The sequence below is a fragment of the Henckelia pumila genome, chromosome 2, assembly GCF_033568475.1.
Source record: "Henckelia pumila isolate YLH828 chromosome 2, ASM3356847v2, whole genome shotgun sequence".
NCBI lineage: Eukaryota > Viridiplantae > Streptophyta > Magnoliopsida > Lamiales > Gesneriaceae > Henckelia > Henckelia pumila.
Window position 1 is genome coordinate 119,306,457 of NC_133121.1, and position 21,327 is coordinate 119,327,783.

Here is a 21,327-nt window from a genome sequence, read left to right on the forward strand (position 1 = left end):
AACCTTTCACAGAATTAGAATTCCTAAGCTAATACTGATTAATTCACTGCATCTTCTCGTTCATTACATTAGGAAATCTAACCAAGCACTTGAAATGCGACATTGATTAATGATGGTAGACGAAAAAATCATGGAGATCTTTTAATTAACTGTTTTTCAATTATTTAATAAAATTTGAGATGAGTTTTAATTATATCATAACTTAATTCTCAACACAACAAAAATTATCCGATTTAAATTTTTTACGACATCCAATTAAAGTTTTAGTCATTAAATATTTTCTTATTTACAAAAATAATATTCACGTTGTGTTTTTTTTTGGATATTTTTATTTATGAAAATGTCATTCACCTTTGTAAAATTGATGTATCTATTGCGTCCTTACTCTTATTTACGAAAATGCAACATTTTAAACATTTTTAAATTTAAAATATTACAATTTATGTTTTTGTTTTTGTTAAAAACACACACTATACAAACATAAAACATGTGCACTGGAATATTGATATATATATTTTTTGAGGTGGAATACTGATATATATTAGTGGCTAATGAAAATTTTACGTTACGTATTTAAATTTGTTTTACTTAAAATTTCAAAGAAGCACGAGGGCTACTCGAGTCATTTCACGAGTCCGGGCCAATTTTCTTGCCAAACCTTTTGCCAAATTTCCTCGCATGCTGATCGATCAGGATAAAAAACCCTAATTTTGGTAACGAACAAATCCAGAAAAGACGAAGAATTCTCTCTCGAAATTTTCGTTGTCGAAAACCCCGATTCAATTAACAAGCTGTCGACTTTGCAGATTCCCTTCGTATCGTCAGACGTCAATCAGTTTTTCATTAGATCTACTGACAGTCCTGTTATCGAAGATTCCTTTAAATGTTATGTAACTAAATCAAAAGGCAAGATTTTCAGTTTCTTTTTCCTGGGTATTTGCTATGGCGGATGCGCTGTCTGTGATTCCAGCAGCTGTTCTTCGTAATCTTTCCGATAAGCTCTATGAAAAGCGCAAAAATGCTGCTTTAGAGGTAATGCATTACGTACGACGATATGCGTGTTTTTATGTTTGTTTGTGTGAGCGTGCTTTTTTGGAAAATTTGTGGCGAGTTTGAAATATTAGGTTTACAAGTGTGTCGGACTTCAATTTTGTCAGATATTTTTATAATCTGGAGGTTTTGATTCGATCTAGGTGGAAGGGATAGTAAAGCAATTAGCCGGTTCTGGGGATCATGATAAAATCAATGCCGTGATCAATTTGTTAGCCAATGAATACACTTTCTCACCCCAGGCGAATCATCGGAAAGTATGCTACTCATTTAATTTCACAAGCAATGTTGGAGTTCATTCATATAGTATGTTAGCTGAAACGTTTTATTTGTTTGTTTCTATTTTTAGGGAGGGTTAATAGGATTGGCTGCAGCTACAGTGGCTTTGACATCAGATGCCGGGCAGCATCTTGAAGTAAGATTGTTAAAGTGATGATCCAGTTTCATATTTTTTTCCCTGTTTTTTTTCCACTCCTGGATTTTTGTATTTTTATTCTTTTATTGTAATTTGTAACAGTGCCCTTTTTAAATTTATAAGCGCCTCTAATAAATATATTTTGGTTTGTGTTTGTTTGTGCAACTGCTTATTATTTGACAGCGCTCAGGCAAGGAAAGAATTTTTACTTAACCAAATGTATATCAGATGACCCATCTAGTTATCTCATCTGTTCCACTGTTTTTAATGCCCTTTTTTAATTATATAAAGCCATTATGTCTTATTAATTTACATTAATCAGGTTAGTTTGTGGGAAGTTAATCACCTAATAATGCAATCACACAGTTGATTTGATTGTCTGGATTCTTGGAAAACTTGATTTCTTTGTTTCTTGATTTACCATCAATGCTTTAGAATTTAATAAACCACATGCTGCTGTGGTGATTGAAGATGAAAAGTTGCAGTTTTCATGAATATTCATGGCTGAATGCCTATTTTATTTCCTACATCTAAAGGTTTGGGCATAGTAAACACATTTAGATTCCTGCTTCAGGGAACTCAAAGGAAGAGCTTGCTAAGCTCCTTCCTTTTCAAATGTAGCAAGCAGTTAGGCATAAAAATGGCCAAGCAAGTTATGCTTCCCATCACTTTTGATCAGGGATGCTGCATAACATTTTATAGTTTGTTTACTTGGATGTACCTATCTTTTTACCTCAGTAAATTTGGCCGAAGTTAATGTTTTGAATTTTGGACTTTGTGATTCAACGATTAAGACTGTGGGTGAGGAAGTATGCATTGTAGTTTTGTTGAAAAATGTTGAAGTATCATGGACTCAAGTTAATTTTAAGGGCCCTTGGGAATTATTGATTCAAGAAAGAAATAATGATTTTAAAATAAAATAATTTTTACATGCTAAGAGCTAATGAATTGGTAAACTTTGGGTATAAGATGCTGTAATATGTTACCAACACACCTTGTAAATGTGAGATGCCTCAAAACCCACAAAGTACAACAGAAGGACCACACAGAGCCCAGGTTCGCCTTTTTGAGAGGAATTTCTAATTATTGGGCATGATTTCCTTAGCCCAAGTGTGTTATCTTTCTCTTATATTATGAATCCATTTGAGTTTCCTATAAAAAAAAAGTTGATCAATCTGTTTATTGCATTTTTATGTTAAAGTTGAGATGGATATGAATGCTAGAAACTGGTCTGAACTCTGAAATATCATAGAAGTGACATTTTCAAAATTGCACTGCATGTAACTTGGCCTTTTTGCTTCTTTGCTTGTGAAGTTAATTCATGTATAAAAATGAAGATATTTTCCACCCCGAAAATGAGTCGAGGTTGCCAGTTGGTAAGCAGCTTGCTCCTTTGGACTTGATATTAGTTTGATTCACCTTTAAGTGACTGCTGTTGTGTAAGAGTTGAATTCTCCATTTTGAGAATCAGAAGAATAGTAAAACAATTTCCCCCCTTGAAGTAAAACTATAGTGCATGTATCTGAGTTCTTACGTGCCATTTCTCTTATAGCTGGTTTACATTTCCTGCTCTTCTTTTACTTCCTATTTGTCTGGTTTATTGTTTATCGGGTTGTTTTTGATGAAGTTTCTTAATCTAATGCCTCTCTCTCCTGTGGTTGTTCCAGCAAATTGTACCCCCCGTTTTAACTTCCTTTAGTGATCAAGACAGCAGAGTTCGATATTATGCTTGTGAAGCTCTGTATAACATTGCAAAGGTACAAAACTGAGGACTTCTGTTATGTTCCATGTTTCCTTGTGTGATTTAGGTGTTGTGATTGCTAATTGACAGGTTGTGAGAGGCGATTTTATCGTGTACTTCAACCAGATATTTGATGCATTGTGTAAGCTTTCAGCAGATTCAGATCCCAATGTACAGAGTGCTGCTCATCTTTTAGATAGACTTGTAAAGGTATATGGTTTCTTTTTCCTGAGTTTGCATGCATGCATTAATTTGTGCATAACAGATATAGATACAATTTTTTCAGTATTTCTAATTTTGGCTGCTTGTAATGCAGGATATTGTCACCGAAAGTGATCAGTTTAGGTCTGCTGTCTCACTTACTTTGTTCACATAGCAGTGTATCAAACTGAATTCTTTGATATCTCTAATAATGCAGCAATTATTTTAACTTTCTACTGCTGCCATTTTCACCTGATTCAGCATTGAAGAATTTATTCCATTGTTGAGAGAACGAATGAATGTCCTAAACCCTTATGTCCGCCAATTTCTGGTAGGATGGATTACTGTTCTAGATAGTGTTCCAGATATTGATATGCTCGGGTTTCTCCCTGATTTTCTAGATGGTGAGAAGACCAAAATACTTTCACAATCTCTAGCTGTGTTCTTGCAGATGTAGGTTCTCACATTGGTGATGAAATTGCAGGCTTATTCAACATGCTTAGTGATTCTAGCCACGAAATAAGGCAACAAGCTGATTCTGCACTTTCTGAATTTCTTCAAGAGATCAAGAACTCTCCAGTAAGATTCAGTGATGCTACATCATTAATTTCTTTAGTTGTGATTAGAGACGAGCTTTTGTTGAGGAATTCTGCCTTTTAATGAGCCATGTGCATTAAAGGAAAAGAACCTTCTCCTGTAACCAATTTTTTAGGGTATATGAGTATATCCATAAATTTTGTTCAGTATATTCTTGCTCATAACTTAACTCTATGTTACTTTGCACACGCACCACTGAAATAAGTCAGTGAACATGGGACTTTTCTAGATTTATCAAACAGATGTAAGACAGCATGTTACAGAAGTTGAGAACGTCTTACAGGAACAATCCTTACCAACTGAGAGATGGTATTTGACTTGACGGCTCCCAAGCGTGTTATAATAGCTTGTATGAGGTCCACCCCACCCCGCCACCCCCCCTTCCCAAAAAAAATAAAAAAAAATAAAAAAATCAAGGACACAATCTTAGAATACTCAGAAACATAATAGCTTAATGATTCTGACCTACCAAAACGAGAATAACAATGAAAAAACGAGAAAGAGGGAAGATGCGGACATAATATAATCATCAGCTAAGATGACATCGGATATTGAATATCATTTGAATCCTAGATTTGAATATCAAAATGTTTCCACAATTTTCACATAATACCACATTTTACACCTACAACATGAGAAATCACAATTTTTGAGTTTTGGAATGTTTTTGAAAAAGGGAAACTTTGATCATGCAAAAATGGGTAACGTAAATTCTTGAGTTATATGTTTAACCTTTATAGATGAGGTTTTGAGAAGTTAAGAAAGATAATTCCTGTTCAATCTGTAAAATATTTTTAGAATGTATAGATCTTAAATTGGAAATATTTTTATTTCAAGCGAACACCGAGTGATTGACAAGGAATTGGAATGCATCGAACTTCTAATTGTGCTTACTCTTTATGAACTCGGCTACCTTGTCACGACTTGTATTTCATTACTAAACTCTATCTTAAATGAAGAAAACATGTTTTTTTATATCGAAACAATTGGGAACTAGTAAAACCCACCCATTTGGTATTTAAAATGATTGACACAGCTGTCGGAAGGCCTTTGTTGATTTTGTACGAACAAAAGTTGAAAGGTAGGGTAAGAAAGAATTTTGCTTATGGAGGCGTTCACTCTCTGGGAACCCTATTTCTTCGATCATTTATTGAATAATTTTTGCTATGTATATGGATTTTGCCCTAAATATTCTTGTCAGAACATACTTTCAGGTACCTTGTTCTTTGATTGATTTATCGGTGACAATCAGTTAGCCCCTTTGCTAATCATGCATACTTTTTGCTCAGAACACCTCTCTTTGCGATATCAATTTGGAACTCTTCAGCCTGATCCCCTCCTCCAGCGTTGTTCCTTCCTTCTTTAGGTTGAGAATCTAGGCGACTGTCCCTGATACCTAACATGATTGTTTCTCTCATTCTTATCAATGATCAATTCTAGCCCTCGGATCTAATATTAATCCACAACTTTGATATTCTTGATATCAAGTTGATTGCTTAAATAAGGATTATGTTTTGTGCCTCTGATAATTGACCTGTGTTATACCCATGGAGATCAACGTTTCCTGCAATTCAGTTTATACCTCGATTCGTGCTTATAAAGGGCATGACTTGTGACCGAAATTGGATAATGTGATGTCATATTGAAGACTTGATTACATTGTGTATGTTCCTAAAATAGGAGACACTTCCATAGATTTTGTGTTAGAATGCGACCTAAGTATTTCTATGTTTACTTTGCCCTCTGACGAGCCTTTATTTTTTCGATTATTGGTTTACCTTTTTAGCAATTACTTGAGAAGTGCTACTTTTGAAGTCTGTAGATTATGGTCGAATGGCTGAGATACTAGTGCAAAGGGCTGCTTCACCTGATGAATTTACTAGATTGACTGCTATTACCTGGGTAAGTACTTTTATGTGGTTTTATGATGTGTAGTAGTAAGATATTGTTTGGGTTACATTCTGTCAGATTTGGTTTTATGCACAACTTCTCTCTCCAGATCAACGAGTTTGTCAAACTTGGTGGGGATCAACTTGTACCTTATTATGCTGATATTCTTGGTGCAATTTTACCATGCATATCAGACAAGGAAGAGAAAATAAGAGTTGTAAGTTTCATTCTTCTTTTTGACTGAAAATAACGCTTCAACATTATATTCCACAGCTTTTGAAAGAACTGATTGACCTTAAGGACTTGTAAACTGAATTGTCATTTATTTGTTTCATGTCTTGCTTGACCTCCCCAATTAAAATTCTGTTCTTGCGGGTGCAGACTTATGTTACTGTTTGACGTTCAGGTTGCTCGTGAAACAAATGAAGAGCTTCGTGGAATGAAAGCTGATCCAGCTGAAGGATTTGATATTGGAGCAATTCTCTCTGTAGCTAGGAGGTATCTTTTGCCTATTTCAAGAGCTAGGTTTATGGTTTACTGTATTTCACTTGTGGTTTATTGACGACCCTTATAGAAGATGATCTGATATCACATGGTGCTATAGTTGCTTTTCCCAATGCCATTTGGAGTTTGGTGGACGAGTTGTGTTGAAAATTTTAACTTTTTCAATGTATCAGTCATCTGTCTACTGAGTGGGAGGCAACGCGTATTGAAGCTCTACACTGGATATCAACCCTTTTGAATCGACATCGAACAGAGGTGATGATGAATATATCCTATTTCCGAGGCACATTATTTAAAGGAAATTTTCATGACGCGTATTCATGGAACATGTACGCCTTTTAGTATTTGTGGGGTTTGAACTGATATAGCATCTCATCCGCACAATACTAATAGAATGAATCATCTACCATCGAAGAGTAAAAGATGATTTTCTGTGCAGTTATGCGCTATCAGACATTTTGCAAATTCAGTAAAAGCTTATTTGAATGCACATGTTATGCTAAATTTGAGGGTTAGGTTGCATATCTGCGATTAATTGTTTTGTATGAATTGGAGATTTTTGTACACATACTGTAGAAGTGAAACTTGGACACATATAAACTTAAGGTCACTGAAAGTTGGTGTCTAATCTTTACCCGGTTGGTGTCTAATCTTTACCCGGATAAAATATATTTGGTTGTGATCCATCTACTACCTTCAAAATCGTTGAACTTTCAATTGCATCATTTTGGAATTGATGTTTAGATTTCCACTTTCCATTTTCTTACTTGAAACAGGTTCTATCATTTTTGAACGATATCTTTAAAACTCTTCTGACGGCACTTTCAGATCCATCTGATGAGGTATTTTCTCCACTCGCTTTCCACATTTTCTCAATGCCTATTTTTAAAACCAATTTCTGCTTCAATTTCAGCTGTAGTCTTTTCGATGGAGACATTGTAAGAGTTAGTTTCTTTGCTTTTACAAACTATGCAGTCGAAGCTTAATTTTGCATGTAAGAACCATATGACAAGGGAAATGCTTTGCCTACATATTTCTATGTCTCTATTGATTTGATAGAGTTGATGCTTTACTCGCCTACACTAGTTGTGGAAATTCTCTATCACGATCTCCAGATTGGGGTTTCACTGTGTTGAGTTTACATTAACCCCAGCGCCGTTTAACTTACCATTTGTGGATGAGACCGATTGTATATGTGGCATGTCCAACTTCTTAAGATTCTTTACATTTGGCGTGCTCTTTTATGTTGGTTAACATTTTCATTTCTCATGATCAGAGATTTAATTTCTGCATAGTAACAAATATTCTCCTTGTTTTCCATTTGGTCTCAGGTTGTACTGTTGGTACTTGAAGTCCATGCATGCATTGCCAAAGATGAGATGCATTTTCATCAGCTCACTTTGTATTTAATTCAAACTTTTAGAGATGACTATTCTCTCTTGGAGAAGTGAGTCATTTGCCTATGCTTCTATGAATATACTGAAACAACTTTATTTGATAGTTTTTATAACCGTAGTAAAGTAACCCTTTGTTCTAACAGGCGTGGCGCTCTGATAATTCGTAGACTTTGTGTGCTACTTGATGCTGAAACTGTGTATCGGAAGCTTTCCATAATACTTCAAGGGGAACCAGATTTGGATTTTGCATCAATCATGGTTCAAGTACTATGTTGTTCACACCTGGATTATATAGTGCTGCATTCTTTTTGGTCTCGTCTACCGTCGATAGATAACCAGTTTCGATTTTACGTCTTTTGCTTATTTATGATTCCCAGTCATTGTATACCCCTTTGTGTTTATCTTTTATTTTTTTTGCTTCTTTCTATCTCGGGCACGGTTGGGGTCCATCGGTTGGTCAGCAAGAGATATTCCTTGTGTTTAGGTTTTATTTTTTTTTGTTTCTTTCTATATCGGGCACGGTTGGGGTCTATTGGTTGGTCAGCTAGAGATATTCCTGTGGATGTGACCCATTTTTTGGTTTTCAGGCTCTGAACTTGATTTTACTCACTTCTTCCGAGTTGGCTGGCATTAGAGATCTCCTAAAACAATCACTGTTGAATGATTCTGGAAAAAGTTTATTTCAATCTTTATATGCTTCATGGTGCCATTCACCAATGGCTATCATAAGCCTTTGCTTATTAGCTCAGGTACGAGCTTTGTTATTAGTAGTCAGCATGCCTTTACCTGCCTTTGCCTCTGCCGTGCTTTCTGTCAATGTTATTACGATTGTCTTCTTTTCTATGCAGACTTATCAGCATGCGGGTTCTATTATCCAATCTCTGGTTGAGGAAGATATTAATGTCAAGTTCTTAGTCCAATTGGATAAATTGATCCACCTTCTGGAGACTCCCACCTTTGCTTACCTTAGACTACAGGTAATTTTAGTAGATGTGGTTAACGATGACATATTTCAACTTTTTTCAACTACAGACATCACAATTTCAACTTACATCACTGACATAATTGGTTTCAGTAGCAACATTCTCTTATAAACAGACTTGGGATGCACATATAAAAGTTTTTCATGTATTTAAGTAACTATGTCAACTTGTGTTACATTTTTTTCTCTATTTAGCAGTAAAACCTATGCATGTGAAGTTATGCATGTAATCACTGCTTATTTTTGTACATGTTTGATCTGGTATTAATCCATTCACAGTAGATAAGTTATACCACAAGAAGAGGGACCATAGAAATTTTAGCTGTTGGAATCTGGTGTGAGCATTGGTATGGAGAAGTTGAGGGGCAATGCACGTTGTATTTGATCAAGAAAATGGTGTCCATTCGTCTTGCATAATAATGCTATGATGCGGCAACTTGTTTAGTCCTTGAATTCAATACTGAACAATTATAATGTCTATGTCTGAATTGAATGTCAGCTTAAGTTTGTTTCCAAGTCAGTTAGATCACTCTTTGAATACAATGTTAAACAGTTAATTAAGTACTGGATGGTATAAAGCAATATTGTCACAGCACTTTTCTTTATTATTTTTTGTCAAACATCACATGTACCAAACCTTTTATTTATGTCATCATATATCTCTTATTTGCCTATTGCAGCTTCTTGAACCTGGAAGATATATATGGTTGTTGAAAGCCTTGTATGGTCTTCTGATGTTACTTCCCCAGGTATATGGTTGCCAGTTTCTTACTTTAATCAGCATGTTAGAAATCTCAACTACAGATGATGGACTCATTACAGATTCCTTCTACATAGCTTCTATGGTTTATTGTTTGGAGTGTTTTTCAGGCATGTTGTTGATTCAATGTTTTAAATTTCAATTCCTCTTTACCGAACTATTTGCGTGAAATATTGGCCTAAGAAAAAAGGAAAAACGATAGTTGATGGGAAATTAATAAATCAGTAGGAGCATGCAGATGAAGAAATGATTGTGCGTCGGAAGAAAAGTGCAAATTAACCAAGGACAGGAAACAATTTGACACTAATTTCTTCCAACTTCAAGGAGAAACTGATTACAAATAATAAGCAGCTATCGACCACAAAGTCTGCTGGCCATCAAAAGATCTGTATATTTCTTGGGAGAGCTGGATAGTTGGTTGCTTAAAACCGAGAATGCATCAGCAGTCCTAACGAAGCCTGTCTTCACCCCCAAGAAATTTATTTTGGTTATTATTGTGGCCAGCTGATTTATTGAATTTCAATTATATCATCTCTGTTTTTACAATTACAGGAGGGATGAAGTGTGGCTTATGTTTTGCACTTAACGGTTTGTGTTGACCATTTCAAGCCTACATGTTGGTTTTGAAGAACTTCATAGACTGACTTCCATTATTTCTCTCTATCTTGCACAATCTTTAAATGCCTTATATCGTATTACATTCCTAAAAACTTTTGCAGGTTTCAATAGAAGTTAGTAGTGGTGTAGCGATAGAAATTTGGTGGCAATCTCATTTATTAGCGTGACTACCTAATGGTGACAAGAATCAACCTATATGATAGGAGATTAGAATGTTTTTTCTTGGGGTTGGAAAATCCACCACTGGGTTTTACTTATATCAAGATTAAAATGTTTTTTCTTGGGATGGAAAATCCACCACTGGGTTTTACTTTTATCAACTTGCGTATTATTCCTCAATTGATGGAGGGTCCCAGTTCAACTCACTAATATTTCCATATGTATATATGCATGAGCATAGGTCTTTTGAGTGCATTGATTCTCTCAATTACGCTCTTCATATTTTTTTGTTCTGCACTGCTGAAAGAATGATGAAAACTCAAGTATTTCTTTTGTGGGAAAAAATCTGTTCCAAATATTATTTTAAAAAACCGAAGCGAAAAACCTGTCCTATGAGAAATGAAGGGAGGCTTGTACTGTTCATTGGACATATTTTACTGAATATTCTCAATTCTTTATCATTTCATGCTCATTAATTCTGTTTGATAAGTCTCTTCTCACGCATTGATGCAGCAAAGTGTAGCATTCAAGATCCTCCAGACGAGGTTAAAAACTGTACCCCCATACTCTTTCAGTGGTGAACAATACAAGCGAATGTCACCAGGAAGTACTTTGTTGGAAGGTAATTATGTAGGTGGATCACAACTTTCAGATGGTGACACTGAAGATCCACATAACTTGCATGGCGGTATGAACTTTGACTCAAGACTGCGGCAGTTTGAGCATGTGCAGCAACAACATCGCATGCATACTAAATCTCAGGCACAATCGCGTTACAATTCTGCTTCATCTGGAAAGGTTTGTTGTGCTTTGTTTCTTGATATCAATATATAGTTTGCCATCTGGGAGTTTTATTCAATTGCGATATCTGTTCAATTTTCTTTTGAAAAGAAATAGATGGATTTATTTCTCATTTACGGACAACCGCTATCTTAAGATAAATTATACCTGAGACCAAGGTTAGGGTGAGACACTCATACAAAGTTGGATTCAGTCACTCAACGCTCTCTTGACTCTTGAATTGTGCTTATGTTCAAATTTTCTAGTGATGTTCTTTTCTGTTAACGAATGATTGTACCCCGCACCAAAAAGTTTGCACTATATTTGCTGATAATTAAAAAGTGAAATGTTACGCGGCCAATTGCTTATCTTTTGTTCAGGATGTACAAAGACCAGAAGAACCAAGTCGTCCTCCATCATCCCAAGAAATGAATAAGCCTCCTTCAGTGCTGTCACGCAGAGGTCCCGGGCAATAATCTTATGGACCGGTCTTGAGGTTATTTATAACTAGGATTCCATTATTCAAGACCGTTCGAGGTTTTCTAGCATATGTAAATTGTATATCCTATTAGCTTCTCTATTGAACCCTAAAGGGGTTGTTATGATTGGCAGTGGAAATTCCTTGGCTGGCTTGCCAAGTTATTCTTTTTCATCGACATATACACACCCATCTGGTTATGTTATTTTTATTGAGAAACCACATGGGAGAAAAAAAAAAGATAGATGTTGGGTTTAGGTTGTATTGAGTTTGGTTCTACTTATATCTCAATTCATTTGCTACAACTCAACGTTTCTTACATGGCTATGAATTATGATTCGATTATTCTACTCTTTTGATCCGAGTTTAAAAATTAGATAGGTGGCGACACGTCGGTTCTCAAGTTGAAAAAAAAAAATTGTTGATTCACACTTTTTCAAATTCACATCTATTTAATTGCTAATCATCTCTGATGGCTATTTCCAACGGAATTAAGAGTTGTAGAGAATTTAGTTTACGTAAATACACATGAAAATCGAAGAGTGTCACTTGTGAGATGGTTTAATGAATTTTTTTTTTTTTAGAATTTCATTTATATTTATAATAAAAAATAATAGTTTTGGAATAAAAAGTAATATTATTTTTTGAGTGACCAGGAGATTTTTCTCACGTAATCAACTCATGAGATTGTCTCGTAATATTGTTTTTACTTTTTTTTTTTATCGGTGACTTGAGAGATTCGTGATTGACTTTTAAGATTATCTCACTAAAATTGACTTGGAAGAGTGTTTCACAACAGTTAACGTTACGTAACCCATGCTTAAAATTTGTTGGATTTAACGTTTATTCTATATAAAGCATAGAAACTAGAAAACATACGAGTGCATTTACATCTGGATTCACAAACTAACTTAAACTCAATTTTACAAATCTACATGTTTGGCCTACAGCAGACGCGTGGGAAAAGACATCTACAGCAGCAGCCCTCCAAGATTTACCTAGTGTTGCGTAAATTTCGGGAATTTATGCAACTGGTGACTGCAAAAACCCAAGCCTCGGAGTGGTGACTCATAATGCATATAACTTATCATCAGAATTATACTCATCCAAATCAGAAATATTTGCGGAATATGACCAAGAGAACGATTTGCTTCCGCTTGCTCGCCTGATCCGTCTCTGAGAATCGCTACCGCACATTCCAAAATGCTGCCGGAAAACGAAGTAACACAAACTGATTAAAGTTCCCACGAGAATAGGAGCCCCGACGATGGTTATTGTCGTTGCCATCCAAGAACGTTTCTTCCCAACGACGACAAAAGATATAGATAGAAACGCCCCACAAGTGCTGATACAGGCGGCCCACATCATCTTATTCACCACTGAGACTACTTGCTTTTGAGCTCTGGTTTCCCAAGCAATCAAAGTGATCTGAACGACTACTACAGAGAGTGATAAGAAAAGCGCGGTGGAGTCTAAGAGACAGAATGCACGGAAAGCAACCGTTTCTGCAATACGTGACTCCCCTACTTCTGGTCCGTCCGGACGATACTGGCCAGGCAAGTTAAACAGAGCAAGAAAAGCAATGGATGCCACAAGAACAGCAACGACCGTGACAGAGTTGATGGTATTTTGAACGGCTTCTCTGTGAATTTTCTTGAGTTCTTTGGCAATTCCTGAAACTCGTCTCTGTGTTTTCTCGTTCTGTTTGATTTGCGAGTGGACTTCGTGTTTAATGTCACTAACGGTTCTTTTGAGTTCCATTGCTTCATCAGCTTGGCCGATATGCCTTGCGTGCTTGGCACCAGCCTCGACCAGAGCTTCCTTGATTTCCAGAGCCGAGTCTCCGTATTGAAGTTTCTCTGCTATGTCCATCGCAGTTTCACGTTGATTATTTATCGCATTGACCTCCACATGTGAGTAAGTCAGTAAAAGTCCAACTATCTGAAATGGAAAGACAATTTATTGGTTCAATAAGAATTCAACATAGAGTAAGGTAGTAGAATTTTCATGATAAGTATCACGCATCAATCAATATATACCTGAGACCTATTCTTCCGTGTGGCAATGTGCACAGCCGTATTACCCTTTTTGTCCCGTTCATTTAATATCGAATGATCGGCTTCCAGTAATTCATCTACCACAGATGTCTCCTGACCTTTAACAGCCATGTGCAAGGCAGTTTGGCCCTTCTTATCCTTGAGCGAGACAATACTTGGATCCCTTTGGACAAGTGCTTTTACGATGTTCAACCTGCCATATCTTGCAGTTGTGTGCAATGAAGTCTTCCCGTTTTTTCGAACAATCATCATGGAGCTCACATCTGCATCGAGTATCGCGTTCATTACATCTAAATGACCTTGGGAAGCAGCTGAATAGAGGGGGCTCGTGTTCGATGAGTTGCATAATTTGCAAAGCTCAGGCCACTTCTTCAGCAGTTCTTGAACGATTTCTAAACACCAGAATCAGGACTTGCCGTTAGTTGGAAAGATCGAAGAAAGTTTCAAACCAGTAGTTTTCCAGAAAATCGAAGTTTAATTTTGCAAAAACAGATCAAGTACACCAACACAAAAAAGAAACATCTAGATCCAGTTTCTCGCAATCATAAAATCTTCAATTTCGACAAAACATGACAATAAGCACACAATTTGGCATCAATTGCTATCTATTTTCTCATCATTTCATGTCTAACCTAACACTACCCCTTGATCAAGAAAGAAACACCGAATAATTTCTAAAACCTTCATAAAATTCAATCTGCATACCATCAAAATTAAGCACGAAAGCACACAATACACACACCACACACTCAAACACAAAAAGTAAAAGATATTCCAGTACAAGGAGTGAAAGGGACAATTTTTCTTATACCCAAATGGCCTTTGGCAGCAGCGACATGGAAAGCATCCATATCCCCTTTAGCCCTCATCTTAACAGTCTCCAAATCACAGAAACCAACCAAATAATTGAAAACCTCAACAAAATTATTCTCTGCAGATACATACAAAGCAGTCTGCTTCTCATCATTTTGAAGGGCCATCAAAACAGATGAATCAGACCCTTCATTCTGGATGATGCTATTGAGGGATTCCAGGTCATTAGATCGAACGGCCGAGAAGAATGATTGGTGGGTTATGAATCTCAAAGATTTTGAATCCATCAACTAGCTATACTGTAATCAAGCAAACAACACTCATAAACAAAGAAAAGCTTCGATCTTTGAACTGAATTTTTTACTCTGTTTTGCTATGTAAAGTAGTGGATGTGAGTTTATGTGAAAAGACTGTGAAGGTAGGGATGGCAATGGGGCGGGTGGGGACGTGATGTCTTCCTCATCTTGTCACCAAATTCAAATCCGATTCGCTTTAATCCTCGTTAATTTTTATCGGGGATTTTCTATTCTCTTAAATTTTTATCGGGGATTTTCTATACCCATCTACACGGAGATCAAGTCCCCATCCCCATATTCATACCCAAAAATATATATATTTATATATATTATAAATAAATTTTATTATATAAGAATATAAAAATTATTATTCAATTTTATAAAAAAATACCTAAAATATTTTAGATAAATTTTTATTATAATATTAACTTTTAAAATTAATAAAATATTTTAAATACAAAATATTTACATAAATCAAAATTAATATTTTAAAAAAAATACTATGCATAAAAAATTTATTAAGATTATATATTGTTTCTAAATTTATCAAAATAAATAATATATATATATATATATATTTAGACTAATATAAATACTTTATATTTGTACGTAACATGAATATGATTCAAATAATATTTTTATGTTATAAAAAACTACGTTATCATAAACGAATGTATTATATATAATGTATAAATATATATATAAACAAAATAATAATATTACTTTTAATTTTAATTTTTTAATAATATTTTAGATTTAATAAAATTTGATAATTAAAATATTTGTATTATTATTATTATTATTATTATTATTATTATCGGGCGTGGGTTTGAAGATGGGGATAGCATCCCCATACCCGCCCCAATATATTTCGGGAATTTTTAAAAATTTCCGAACCCGAACCCATACCCAAAAATACTCCCCTAAACTCACCCCATTTCGGGTTTTTCCCGCGGGTACCCGAACCCACGGAAAAAATTGCCATCTCTATGTAAAGGTAGTCATGATAGTGCTGAAAATGTAGGTGTGAAATGAGAAAAAGTCAATCTTCTTATCAATTATTAAAGTTGGGAAATGACATTTTCTTAACTTTTTTTTACGATGTGTGACATGTTCCACTAAACTTTATTATATAATCAACTAAATATTGGATTCAATGACCATTCTTACATGGAAAGTTATATTCTTTTTCCTTTTTTTTAAGGGTAGTTAGATAACCAATGTAAACTCAAACATGGGAAAATTGCAAATTTTATATCATGGTCATTTACTCATTTATTGTAAGCTTGAAGTAATATTTTATGCGGTGATTTGTTATGTTTATTTGCGAGAACTATAATGAATATAAGCCACTAATATTAACTTCAAAATTTGCAAATTTTACATCATAAATCATTTCATGAGCCCAAATTCAGGAGCCAAATATATGATCCAAACTGATAGTATTTTATGTACTTGTGAATAACGAAGATTTAATATTCCTTTCATTCTATGAATAGTTTTTTAGTTTATCATCAATCCCCACACTTGGAACATATTTAGTCCCATAAACTTTTATTTAGGCAAACAAATTGAGTAGTTTTTATTTAAATATCAAATAACGATCCGAATTCAGATCAATGACATGGATAACACTGTACTACGGGGGCTAAGAGCTTTAAGGGAACACATATTGGGGTAAGCCATGAATCCCTTGGTATGAATATTGATCTTCGATCGTGGCTTCATTTGTCTCTTTTGTCTGTTCACAATATTGTTCAGTTGTGGCATTTTTCCTTTGTTTTCTTTCTCCAACTGTCGAAGTTTCCTTTCGGTAGACAATATACCAGCAAATCTGTTAGAACAAATAAAATTAACCGATTAAGGATCAAGTAGAGAGAGCTAATTTTCAGCAGTTTTGGGGGTAAATATCGTAATAAGATAGTAAGATATATATATTCACCTTTTGAGAGCATTTGCATTCGTGCCACCATTTTTAACGGGTACGGATAAACCCGTCATGACATTAACCCTTGAAATCGGATCACTTAGAAGCTTCTCACCAATGGTGGCAAGTCTCTCCAAGTTTTCTATTGTTGCTACGTCCACTGAATTTTCAATCCCACTTAGCGTATCATCCTACATTAACAAATTTTAAACAAAAAAAAGTTATAAATGTTTAATTACCTCTTTCATATATCTATATATGTATGATGATGATAAGAAGATGTAGAAAAAAAACAAATAATTACTTGAATTCTTAGGTAATTATCCTCGGAGAAAAAAGCTTGGAAAATCAAGGCATTGTGAAAATCGACCATGTCTGCACTGGCTTGAGTGAATATCTCAAGCAACGGCGTGGTTCCTCCGTGAAGCAGCCAATCTAGGATACCCCATTTGCTAGCGATTCTGCTGTCGTACTTCTCCTCGACCTTGGCCGCACCCGTCCCTATCGATATCGTTAGAAGACGAGGGTAGTCCGCTGGTTTTATTTGGGATATGTCGACATTCTTGTCAAACATGTGTTTTGTCACCTCAGTTATAGCAATCAATGTCTGTTGAATTCTCATGATATATATATATATAGAAGAAAAACCGAAGTTTAAAAGTAGGCTTCACATTGAAAAGTTCATAAATGTATCTTGTATATGAGTTCAAAGTAATCATCGATCATGAGAGGCTTTAGTACAAAATCAACATGTATTTACCTCACAAAATTAATCACGATGAAACTATATACATTACCGGATTATTAGCAGCAACGCCACCATCAATGAGATTGTACTCGTAGTCGTAGCCATTTTCATCAGTTGTCTTGAATTCATGGCCGGGGAGAAATGTTGGAGCTGCCGATGTACTTATGCAAATGTCCGACAATTTAGCATCCAACCACGTGCATCTTTTTGCCTACACGAGGTTACAAACTTTGACTCAGTTGGATTCCATTCTTTTATATAATTATATTCACACACAATCGAACAAACATAACCACTACCAAATTTTATATACCATCTTTTTAAAATTCATTTTGAATTGACCAAAACAAGATTCCTCATATGACAAAGACTAGCAAGTATGTCATCATAATTAACTCAAGTGAAATTAACTAAACTTTAACTTGGAACAATGATTAATTCAAATATGCTCAATAACAGAGAATGAAGCATATATAAAAGGGGCCGGCCGGCAGGCATAAACGTAACCCTTTCTTATTATAATGAGAAATAAGCAAAATGGGTCCAAATTAAAAATTAATGGGAAACCTCGTAAGTGGAAAATATCACAGGCTGCAGACGCTTGATGTCAAAAGCTGGAATCACCACGTTTGTTAGAGCTTGGCTTAACTTTATATCTCTCAACTCTTCCTTCAATACGCTATGAAGATGTCTCCCGTTGTACAAAGGTCCCCACAGTGATTTGAACAATTTCCCGAAAGGAAACAAGGAGCTTCAAGATTATATCAACACGTACATCAAGATCATATATACAAATATATTGTGGCCAAAACAAGTGGATGAGACCATATATAATTAAACTTACTGAGTTTGTGGGAAGATTTTGGGACAATTCTCCAAGTAGAAAGGCTTGATGCCTTTGGCGGCGTAAAGGGGTCGATTATTTTGATCGGGAGCCGTGATCATGGCCGTGACCAGGCCGCCCGTGCTAGTCCCCCCGATCACGTCGAAGTAATCCGCCAGTCTCGCATTGTCTCCATCAAGTTCCTGCAACAAGCTAGCTACCATCCAATCAATACATACATATGGAAATTAAATGAATTTATAAGATCATGAAGGTTAATCTTGGAGTCTAGCTATAATATAAATATTAATTACCTGAAGTTGAGATTCAAGAAACTCAAGGATAACAGCTGGGATGATTCCTTTGATGCCACCTCCATCAATACTGAGGACTGTAATGAATCTCTGGTTTATTGGAGGATCAGATATTGGTTGCTCATGAAGGGATGAATTTTTATCCATTTGTCTGCTTAAATTAATTATGAGATCCAATATTATTGAATGAAATATCTATAATCTTTAGGCCTAGCTAGTATATAGTAGATGACAGTGATGGCCACTTTGATTAATTTTATTTATTTTTTTGTTACATATATATAAGTTTAATTTGTACAAGCAACTGGAGTGGAATAATTAATTGATTGATAGGCATCGTCTGAAAAGGGAACGTTGTTAGGTGCCTACCGAATGATTGACTTGGAATATTGGCTCAGATGCATGCTATGGTTAATTGGGATTTACTAAGCTTAATTAATTTGATGGTATTATCTAATCTTATTTTAAAATGTAATTATTTGATGCGTTACGAAATCAGTATTAATTAAGAGGGTTATTATAGTTATTAATCGTACCCAACAATTAATGTTCCCACCTCTCTCAAAATAAAAATAAAAATTGTTCCCACCAAAGTTGACTAATGAATATCTCTTTAATACTAATTAATGCACCTCATTATTACTATTAATAATACCTGAAATACCCGACTTAAAGAGTAAAAATGGTTTGGTATATTAAAGTCTTTTTTTTTTAGAGTTCAACACATGAGTATTATGATTATCCCATCTAATGTTCTATAATTTGCATGTCACGTCAATAATATATGATTAATTACGTCTATATGTAAAAATACAAATCATTAAATGCATGATTTAGTTATTACTCTTGGTGCAGAATTTCATTAAAATTCAAACTTTCTTTTTGATGTTTGCAATCACATATTTTTTACTGAAAAATCTCTTTTCATTCTATCTATCTGTCATTTCAATTTCAAAAATTGATTCTATAATTTTAGTTTCGATAATTTTTTTTTAAAAAAACATTTTATTTTAATTTATTTTTTTATGGATCACACACATCACATGTGACCCAACTCGTCCGTTAATATAAAACATATTTGCTTATCATTTTATTAGTAAAATCATATATATTATAATTAAATCCATTACTTTCACGTTTGTTTATACGATAATCAATTCGACTTGTTGATTTAAATAAATGTTATAAGATGCACCATGCTTTGTACTTGGTGACAATATAATATAATATATAAGCTCAACTGATCAAGTGGGTATGGTTTCTTAAAGTGTGCAAGAAAACTATATAAAAACTTATCCAGCTCCCCGTCCAGATCACACCTACACCTACCCTTCCTTGGCTAATATATCTATATATATTTATTTATACTAGCAAGGTGTACGTCAAAACGAGTGATCTTCTTTACTAATATTTTATCTAATATAATGACTTGTAAATAATTTGAATTGTTTGTTAAGTGTAACTTATTTAATATTGAAGCAAACTGAGATACTATGGAGTTAAAATCAATATTTCAAGGTTCATATATACAATCTGAAATAGTTGTTCCAATGTATTGAGGAACATATGAAACCTACGTATATATTACACAAATATATAACATTCTTCTCGTGAGAAGATTTCTGTTCACGTCTTCTGTTGATATGTGTTGATGTTGATTTGGGCAAATACAATCTAATCTTTTGATGCAGTGTTATTTTTTATTCTCGTTATGTAATCTCTCAATAATTCATTGTCTTTGACATCCATCATCTTCATTTTTTCCTCGTACGTCTTTGTTGCTGGGGATTTTTGGAGATCCTCTACACTTTGTCTCTTTTTTGTTATAATAATCCCTTTGGTTCTGCATTTTTTTTATTATTATTTTTTCTTGCAACGCTTATTTTTTTATTCAATTGTTTGTTGGTTTTTGGAACCATCAACCACTATAGCTAATATGTCTTTGTGCCTGTCCACGAAATTGTCGAATTTGAACAAAAACTTGCAGCCATCTTTTTGTATATTGATTAATTGATCATTACTTTGTGTATTGGGTGCAGATTTCTTCACAGTAAAAAAAACAATATATATTAGATAATTGAAGATTGGCATTCCATTGCTGTCATTTTATTATGGTTACATTTATCTATTCTCTCAATGAGCCTAATGTAACACCTCGTGGACGGTTATAGTGTGTATCATCTTACAAAATAGAGTATGGTGTGGATCAACCCAAAGAAATATGCATAAAAGTATTTGCCTCAATTGAAGGAACCCTAAGATTTGGTCTGTCTTTTGGGTTTGGAAAACAAAAACATTATTCAATATATCATCTAAGTGGTTTTGGTCTTGTGCTTTAATTTCTTCTTGTTTTATTTTAAGGGTGATTATATGATGAGTCAATCAAGCATAATTTTTGTTCACTGGAGCAGCGAGTTTATTTTTATTTGATGGTGGTACCATCGTTGTATCTTAAAATACAAACCCCTATACAACCTCAAAACACCATCGATTAAATATTTTTAATTGGAACTTTGTTTTCCAAAGACCTCGGCCATCTACTTGCAGATTTTGTCCTCTTCGTGACGAACAATGTCATTTGCTTTGTATAGATATACACTCTACTTCATTGTCTTAATCGGCATATATCTTCAATATATAATTTGTATAAGAAATTTCATATTTGATTTATTAATAAACGATTTTTCATGATTAAGATCAACTCAAAAATAATGACAATTTGGTTTCAGTATAATTATAAATATGTTTTGAATTTTTTTAAAAAAATAATAGGTGAA

At 34.5% G+C, this 21,327-nt stretch overlaps 3 protein-coding genes across 4 annotated transcripts; 1 reads left to right on the top strand and 2 right to left on the bottom strand.

Annotated features, from left to right (window-relative positions):
- Window positions 1-634: 634 nt before the first annotated feature.
- On the top strand, window positions 635-11,783 carry LOC140879856 (protein VAC14 homolog). Its single transcript, XM_073283794.1, has 20 exons — window positions 635-1,032; window positions 1,194-1,307; window positions 1,400-1,465; window positions 3,133-3,222; window positions 3,297-3,416; window positions 3,523-3,551; window positions 3,669-3,811; window positions 3,892-3,986; window positions 5,820-5,906; window positions 6,004-6,111; window positions 6,301-6,392; window positions 6,572-6,653; window positions 7,175-7,240; window positions 7,730-7,845; window positions 7,939-8,059; window positions 8,383-8,544; window positions 8,644-8,772; window positions 9,458-9,526; window positions 10,828-11,112; window positions 11,475-11,783. The coding sequence occupies exons 1-20, from the start codon at window positions 943-945 to the stop codon at window positions 11,568-11,570; spliced, it is 2,160 nt and encodes a 719-aa protein (XP_073139895.1). The 5' UTR covers window positions 635-942; the 3' UTR covers window positions 11,571-11,783.
- Window positions 11,784-12,407: 624 nt separating this feature from the next.
- LOC140882945 (ankyrin repeat-containing protein At2g01680) lies at window positions 12,408-14,894 on the bottom strand. Its single transcript, XM_073289207.1, has 3 exons — window positions 14,441-14,894; window positions 13,612-14,021; window positions 12,408-13,513 (listed from the first exon to the last, which is right to left on the bottom strand). The coding sequence occupies exons 1-3, from the start codon at window positions 14,727-14,729 to the stop codon at window positions 12,641-12,643; spliced, it is 1,572 nt and encodes a 523-aa protein (XP_073145308.1). The 5' UTR covers window positions 14,730-14,894; the 3' UTR covers window positions 12,408-12,640.
- A 1,313-nt stretch (window positions 14,895-16,207) lies between these two features.
- On the bottom strand, window positions 16,208-18,789 carry LOC140882303 (patatin-like protein 2). 2 transcript variants are annotated; one of them, XM_073288238.1, is made up of 7 exons: window positions 18,551-18,754; window positions 18,258-18,449; window positions 17,981-18,164; window positions 17,463-17,624; window positions 16,970-17,272; window positions 16,681-16,856; window positions 16,208-16,572 (listed from the first exon to the last, which is right to left on the bottom strand). In XM_073288238.1, exons 1-7 carry the CDS (start codon window positions 18,613-18,615, stop codon window positions 16,350-16,352), a joined length of 1,305 nt encoding a protein of 434 aa, XP_073144339.1. In that variant the 5' UTR covers window positions 18,616-18,754; the 3' UTR covers window positions 16,208-16,349. The 2 variants fall into 2 exon arrangements, with proteins under 2 accessions (XP_073144339.1, XP_073144338.1); XM_073288237.1 differs by having other exon boundaries at window positions 16,209-16,572; window positions 18,258-18,439; window positions 18,551-18,789.
- Window positions 18,790-21,327: the final 2,538 nt, after the last annotated feature.